At 41.1% G+C, this 8,608-nt stretch overlaps 1 protein-coding gene across 1 annotated transcript; it reads right to left on the bottom strand.

The window, feature by feature from the left end:
* Positions 1 to 4,225: 4,225 nt before the first annotated feature.
* LOC145814706 (uncharacterized) lies at positions 4,226 to 4,915 on the bottom strand. The gene has a single exon (XM_082911712.1). It carries the CDS (start codon positions 4,913 to 4,915, stop codon positions 4,226 to 4,228), a length of 690 nt encoding a protein of 229 aa, XP_082767838.1.
* Between the last annotated feature and the right edge of the window lie 3,693 nt (positions 4,916 to 8,608).

Consider the following 8,608-nt stretch of genomic DNA (forward strand, 5'->3'; position numbering starts at 1 on the left):
TTTGAGAAAAAGCTTTTGAACACAACAAACCCAAAGAGGACAATAAGTGAAGTGACGTATACGAAACTGGTCATCACAACCTCCCCACCATAGGAAATTTTTTCCTCGAAATTTAAATAAGCTAACCACACAAATGGGTTCTAGCAATCATGACTGTGCCATCATAATTTCAAATCACAAAATCGATCTTCAACCAACATTTACCATCATCATCATCATCGTCATTATTTCCAAACGACAACTGCTTATAATAGGCATCCGAAATGAAGCTTTCTACCAAAATATCATTCCACCACAACCTCATGCTTAGATTAACAATACATATAACAACATGTGATTAACAATTTTAACACTTTTTCCTTCAACAATAGGGAATATTACAATTTAAAACAACTAAGCATTCCCAAACAAATCTGGATACTTGGAGCAGACCTCCGCTTCCCGTTCCTAAGTTGCCACCTCAACCCCATCTTGCCTCCACAACACATTTAATAACGGTACAATTTTGCCCCATAGCACTTGCTCCCGGGTGTCTAGTATTTGAACCGGTCGCTCTTCGTAAGAGGCATCATCATCTACCTCCAAATCAACCCAATCAAGCACGTGAGAAGGGTCGGGTTCATACTTCCTAAGCATAGACATATGGAACACATTGTGAACCCTCGAAAGTTGTGGTGGTAAAGCCAGCTGATACGGCACCTCCCCAATTCTCTCCAATATCTTAAAAGGCCCAATAAACCTCGGAGACAACTTACCACTCTTACCGAATCTCATCAAACGCTGCCAAGGTGAGATCTTAAGGAAAACATGGTCACCCACTTCGAAAGACAAAGGTCGTCTCCTTTTATCGGCATAACTTTTCTATCGGTTTTGAGCCGTAGCTAACCTCTTTTGAATGAGAGCAACTTTCACGGTTGTCTCCCTAACAATTTCTGGACCCAACAATGGTGCATCCCCCACCTCAGCCCAACAAACCGGTGATCTACAAGGTCGGCTATACAAGGCCTCAAATGGTGACATCTCGATGCTAGCTTGGTAACTATTGTTATAGGCACATTCAATCAACGGCAAATGTCTCTCCCAAGGCCTCTTGAAATCAAGGACACAAGCTCTAAGCATGTCCTCCAAAATTTGAATGGTACGCTCCGACTGCCCATCGGTTTGAGGGTGGTAAGCGGTGCTAAAGGTCAACTTAATTTCCAATGCCTCTTAAAGGCTTTGCCACAACCAGATAGTAAAATGAGGATCTCTATCTAATACTATGGTTACAGGAACTCTGTGAAGTCGAACTATCTCTTTAATGTACAATTTTGCCAAGTGCTTAATTGAGTCGCTGGTACGCATCGGAATGAAATGTGTAGACTTAGTCAACCTATCAACAATCACCCAAATCGCATCATTGCCTCACTGTGTTCTAGGAAGCCCAACTACAAAATCCATGGTAACGTGTTCCCATTTTCACTCGGCTATCGGTAAGGGTTGTAACAAACCCGCTGGGCTTTGGTGTTCAGCCTTCACTTGTTGACAAGTAAGGCACTTTGACACAAAGGAAGCGACATCCTGCTTCATACCCCTCCACCAAAACTGACGGCTAAGATCATCATACATTTTGGTGCTTCTCGGATGTACCGCAAGGCGTGAGTGATGGAACTCCTGAAGCGCTTCCTCTCTACAAGATTCTCGTACAAACAAACGGTCTAGGAATCGTACACTCAGATTTGAGTGGATGTTCAAACCCTTCTCTTCCTTCCCGTTAGAGATTCTATCACGAATTGACTTTACTTCACGGTCTTCTTGTTGTGCCTTTATAACTTTACTAATTAAGGTAGGTTGAGCACTCAAGGTAAACAAAGTTACACCCTCATCGGGCTCACCCAAGTGCAATTCAAACTTGCTGATGTCACCCAACATAACCGATTCCTGAATAGCCACACTCACCAAACTACTCACGGATTTCCGACTTAAGGCGTTGGCCACTACGTTGGCCTTTCCCGGATGATAGTGTAACTTAAAGTCATAATCCTCCAAAAATTCCATCCACCTCCGTTGGCATAAATTCAAGTCTTTTTTAGAAAACAAATATTTTAGACTCTTATGATCGGAGAAAACCTCAAAATTCTCACCATACAAATAAAGCTTCCAAAATTTCAAGGCAAACACTACTGCTGCTAACTTCAAGTCGTGGGTGGGGTAATTCTTCTCATGAGTTTTCAATTGTCATGAACCGTAAGCTACAACCTTTCCCCGTTGCATCAAGACACAACCAAGCCCATCCCGAGACGCATCACAATACACAGTGTAACCCAAACCTCTTTTCGAAATTATCAACATCGGTGCGGTAGTCAGTCTAGCCTTAAGCTGTTGGAAAGACTTTTCACAAGCCTCACTCCACACAAACTTGACCCCTTTTCTAGTCAATCTAGTCAAAGGCGCGGCTAGTCTAGAAAAGTCCCTTACAAAACATCGATAATACCCTACCAATCCCAAGAAACTCCGAATCTCAAAAATATTTTTGGGTTGTTCCCAATCCTGCATGGCGTCTATTTTTGAAGAATATACAGATACTTCCTCTCTTGACACTACATGACCCAAAAACTTCACTTCAGTGAGCCAAAACTCGCATTTCTCAAATTTGGCATACAACTGGTGCTCTCTAAGCAAGTCAAGTACTACCCTCAAATGAGTCTCATGCTCTTCCTCGGAAGTTGAATAAATTAAGATGTTGCCCACAAAGACAACCACAAAATGATCCAAGTATTCTCTAAAAATTCGGTTCATCAAATCCATAAAGGAAGCCGGTGCATTAGTCAACCCAAAAGGTATTACAAGGAATTCATAGTGGTTATAACGCGTACGAAAGACCGTTTTCTGGATGTCCTCCTCCCGAACCCTCAACTGATGGAATCTTGACCTCAAATCTATCTTTGAAAAGAAACAAGACCCTTTAAGTTGGTCAAACAAATCATCTATTCTGGGTAAAGGATACTTGTTCTTAACGGTAAACCGGTTCAGTTTACGGTAATCAATACACAACCGCAACGACCCATCCTTCTTCTTCGCAAAGAAAGTCGACGCTCCCCAAGGCGATGTACTAGGGCGAATGAAACCCTTGTCTAAAAGCTCTTGGAGTTGAATCTTCAATTCATGCAACTCCACAGATGCAAATCTATAAGGCGCCATAGAAATTGGTGTCGTTCTAGGCACTCACTCAATCTCCTGGTGGGGTGGCAAACTAGTAAGATCCTCGGGAAATTCGTCCGGGTATTCACAAACTACCCTTGGCAACTCAACACGAGTCTCATCACTCTCACTATCCAAGAGAGTAGCAAGAAGGCCACTAAGCTCGTTTCTACTATGAGGGTCAAAAACTGGCGACAAGACCTTATCAACCCTATCCCCCAGAAAGTAAAAACAATCACCACTTGAGGTGCACACTGTGACCCTCTGGCAAAAACAATCAGTCACTGCTTGATATGAAGATAAATAATCCATAACTAGAATAACATCAAAACTCAACATGTCTAGCAACACAAAAGCAAACGGGAGTCGACGCTTGGTAACCTCTATCTCACAACCATGACACCTCCCATCTAAGGCAACTGTACCCCCAACTGGTGACTCTACTATGAGCGGAGATGCTAACCGTGCCACCTCTAATCCCAATACAGACGCAAATGCGGTAGATATGAATGAATGAGACGCACTCGTATCTTTCAACACATTAGCCAAAGAATTACACACAACAAAAATACCTCTCACAACCGAGGATCCTAGCAATTGCTCTGGTGCGGTAACAGCATATACGTGCTCCTGTGGCCTCTAGTCAACCTATTTATCTCTCGGAGCATAGGCCTGCTGCACTGACTAAGCCGAAGCGGCTCCCTGATTAGCTCGCAAAGTCTGGACTGAGTGATCCTGTTAGTGGCTCTGAGTCAGCCTCGACCCTGATGCCAGATGCACCTCCCAACTGCGGGCAAGCTCTCTTTATGTGCCCTGGCTGACTGCACTGATATCAAGTAGGCCCCTACCCCCTACTTTGAGATTGACTTTAACATCGGTTAGGTGGTGGTGGTGGCAACATCTGTTGTCCTCCTCCCTTCTGTGGACATGCAAAGGCCTTGTGACCTAGTTGGCCACACTTGAAACAAGAAAAACCACTTTGCGCACTCTTCCCCGGGCCTGCACTAGGCAAGGGAAAGGTGGATCTAGACTGCTGCGGTTGGGACTAGGATGAAAATGTGTTCTTTCTCTTTTTGTTTGGCCTATAGTCCCCTTGTGACCCTTGACCCCTCGACCTTGACCCTCGAATTCTCTCCTCCTTGGCCTCTACGGTAATCTCTACGTGTGCCATCGCTTCCACAAGTCGATCATAATTCCGGATCATGTTCCCGGCAACCTTGAACAAGATTTTTGTTCTTAGTTTCTTCTCAAACTCAATGCAACGACGCTTTTCCATTGCCACTAACTCCGGTGCAAACCGGGACAAACTAGAGAAGGCTGCTTCAAACTTGGCCACGGAAATATTGAGTTGCTTAAGGTCCTGAAATTCTTGCCTCAACCTCTCCCTAGCAGTGGGAGGTAGGTACTTGTCTTGGAAAACCACCACAAATGCTTCCCATGTTGGTTCTATTCGGCCCTTGGCGTATTTCCACCATTGGCCTGCATTCCCTTTGAGGTAGTAACTCACAAGAGTCACTCTAAGCTCACTGCCTTCGATGTGAAGCATCTCAAATGTCTTCACTGTCTGTTCGAGCCACTTATCTGCTTTCTTAGGCTCGGGGCCACCATGGAACTCATCTGGCTTGGCCCGCAAAAACTCCCTAGTGAGAAAGCTCGCCCTCATCTCTACGACATTCTCTCTAGCTTGATTCTCTACCCTCAGTGTACTCATCGATACCCTCAAGGCCCCTGCCATTTCTCAGGCTAGGGTTCCCCATTGTGGCTTGACCCATTTCCCTTGGAATTTCTGCTTGCCCCACTTGCTCGGCCATATTATGCACCCCCCCTGCGAGCTCTACCACACCTTCCACCTCTACCACCACGGGTTTGACCCCTTCCTAACATCCTACTTAAGGAACAAGATAAACAATTTAGCACATAATTCCAAATGTGCTCGCAACTTGCCTCACAAGTTTGACTACAACAATTCCATATATGTTCTACCACACAAACAATTCAATTCCACTTCACATTAGCACTTAGTTACGTAAGCATATACGGATTATTCTTTTGTGATGAGATTCATCTCGTGAAAAACCAAGAATTCTTAATAGAACGAGTATTGATCAAATATCCTTCTAATGAGACCTCAAGGAATTTAATAGGCGCAGATAACATCCCAAAAGTCCAATCTCATACCCATATAGTCACATAAACATGTTATCACATAATCACAAAATCCGAAACATCACCTAATCATGTGAAATGAACCCACCGTGGTATAACAACCACTCCCCGTGAGCCCCAAGTATTCAAACCCGATAACTCTGATACCAAGTTGTAACGCCTTAAAATCACCCAACACAAATTAGGTACATCAACCAACATCCATTAAAGAATAATAGCAATTCTCCAACCTTTACATCATTAATCAATAAGGTTTGTACGGAAGTCTCACATGCGAATTATACATTCAATGATATAGAAATACATGAATCTATAGCATGTAGAACATCAAATCCCAAAATAAATAAAATGCCCTTGAAGGCTTACATATTCCAAGACTTAAGCCCGGTTACACAAAAATGGTCTTTCGGACCCACACATGAATAGCCCTTGGCTTGCAAAAATTTTAATCACAACAAAAGAGCCTTATACTCTCAAAACATACTCCCACGCCCTAGTTTGGCGGGTTCACCACATCTTTTCCTGCACTAAAGTCCCATAGGGGTGAGCATAAAGCCCAGTAGAGAAATCTTAACAAAGTATATACGTTTATGCAAGAATTCCCAATATGAAATGCACATGCCATGCTACGCCCCAAAAAAAGAGTTCGTTTACATCTTTTTGAAAACCACCATGCACAATGCTAACTTGAAATTCTTTACAATTTAGAAATTTGCTGTTTAATTCATTGGGGTGGTAAATACAACTTAGGTAATCCCTGGGTTGGTATCTGCAAGTAGGCATAACTAGCACTATCAAAAACCTACTTTACCGGTTGCTAACCGGAAAGGAAGTAGTACCTCCTCCGCGCGTGTTTTCGGTCTTTCACCCCGGACACTCAGGCCAATTTAATCAATTCCATCTACACCTCCTATCCGGATTTACTAACATATTTATCCCAAGACATTACAATAGTTCTCATTTCTCAATAATTCTTTCTCAATGCAAGTTTCAAATCCCAATTCAATAATTATAACTAGCTATATATTGAAATGTCAATGCCACAGTTATCCATGCAATGCAACAATTAACCATGCCATGTAGTGATTACCCATGCGATGTATCATGCAACCATTAAAATAATTTCCCCACAATTGTTCCATTTGCGATCACAATTTCCACTTTCTTTTTCCAATACATTTAACACGGATAATTCATGAACTTTTACCTCTATCCAAGTGTTGCAACATTTCCACATCTCATAAGGTCTCAACATTTTGTCATTTCAAGATTCATATACATATCTACATATACAATAGATTCCAAGGAAATTTACTAATTTCGCATATACTAAGAAATTTGACATTTTACATCTAATGTCATGAAATCTCCATTTGAACATTCATTTAACACAAGTAGAATCATAATTTCTCAACATCCAACAAACCCCCCAAATTTCTAGGTTTTTCACCGAAACAATGCATTTCTCAATTTCTTGGTAAAATCTCACCAAAAACATCATTTTTATGACAATGAGCTTCAATTATTCAAGAAAATCTTTCAATGAAACAAAAGATGGATTTCTTTTGCAAAACCATTAACTTCTTGAGCTAAAAACCAAAACCTTTTTATAATGTCTTTAAGAAAGCTCCAAAATCACATTAACCTTGCATAGACATGTATATATAACTCAAAGAAGTTACTACCTCATGTTTTGAAGAAGAAAATGAGATGAAACCCTTGAAATCAATGGTGCCAAAACCCAATCTCCACCGTACACAATCTAGCTCTTGAGGTGTTCTTCAACTTTGATGAAGGAACTTGGGTTGAAGATGCAATGGATCTAAGGGGATCAAGAGTTTGAAGAGTTTTGGGGTATGAAATGTAGAGAGAAGGGAGAGTAGTGTGTTTTTAGTGAGAGAGTGATATAGGAAAAGTGACACACACAGCCCAAAAAGAGAAGAAAAACAGAGCTTTACGGACTTAGGCCCGTCCGCAGGTACGGCTCTGACCCCCACACGTGTGGCACCTTATCGCATTCCCCCTCCGTACCTGCATATAATGCAGTGTGTAATGTTCAAATGCCTGCACTTCCCCGCATGTGCAGCCTCATCCCCCGTACGTGCGGCCCTCTCTCACACGTGCGGCCCAAGGCCCTGCATGTGCAGCCTTGGTCCTCTTGCTCAGAATTTTTTTCTGGTTCGATTCCAGACACTCCATACTCAATCGAGCACCCTCCAAAACAAGTGACACTCAAACCTAGAATAAACATGGACCGAAAGTTGAGAAAAAGCTTTCGAACACAACAAACCCAAAAAGGACTATAAGTGAAGTGACGTATACGAAACCGGTCATCACAGTTTTCAAATCACATTTCTAACTCTTGGTTTGAGTGTAGTGTTTGGTTACAGCTTTCAAAAATTGATTTCAAACCCACTTTTGAAAACACGTCTAACCAGTTATATTCTCCGAGACGTCTAACCGGTTGACTGGAACATCGTTCATTTTTCATTTTTTATTTTTTTTCTCCTTAGAGCAATTGGTGTTAGATAATGTCTCAATGGGACCACATAATTAAATGTGGTGTTATCATTTATAAGAAGCCTACAATTTAAGTGATTCAATTTAGTTAATAGGCTTAAGGGTATATGTGTTATGGACCTAATGTGTAGATACTAGTTGTATAATTTCTATTTCTATGAGGGGCAGAAATAGAAATTAAAACATATTGGTTAAAGTTGGTTTTCATTACCTTTCAGTTTTAAAACCAATAATAATAATGGTTAATTTATTAGTTTTTTATTACCTTTAAGTTATGAAACTAATAATGGTTAATTTATTGGTTTTTATTACCTTTCAGTTATGAAACCAATAATGGTTAATTTATTGGTTTTCATTACCTTTCAGTTATGAAAACCAATTACAACCTTTAAAAGGTTATGGTCCCTATTCCTTCCCATGAGTGAAAAAACAAGAATACTGTTTTGTTTTCTAAATCCTCTCAAGGAGAAACATAAGGCACATAAGGGAAAGGATTAGAAGGCTTTAACAAAGTCAATATCAAAGGTTTTATTGACAATCAGACGCTTCCGTTTAACCGTTCATCGATGGATTCAGGTATGTCGTTTTAGTCTTGTTTTCTTGATGATATACATGGTAGATGATCCGAAACATGAAGTTTCATGTTCTGAAATTTATGTTAACAAGTGGTATCAGAGCGGTTATATCATGTGTATTATCAGAATAAATATGCTTTTATTCATCCTATTTAGTTTCTTGGAAT

Source organism: Camellia sinensis, unplaced genomic scaffold (assembly GCF_055761805.1).
Source record: "Camellia sinensis isolate YWXY unplaced genomic scaffold, ASM5576180v1 Unanchor12, whole genome shotgun sequence".
In the NCBI taxonomy this organism is placed as follows: Eukaryota; Viridiplantae; Streptophyta; class Magnoliopsida; order Ericales; family Theaceae; genus Camellia; species Camellia sinensis.

Coding starts and splice junctions, on each gene's coding strand:
- LOC145814706 (XM_082911712.1), bottom strand. CDS start 4,915: ATGGCAGGGGCCTTGAGGGTATCGATGAGTACACTGAGGGTAGAGAAT.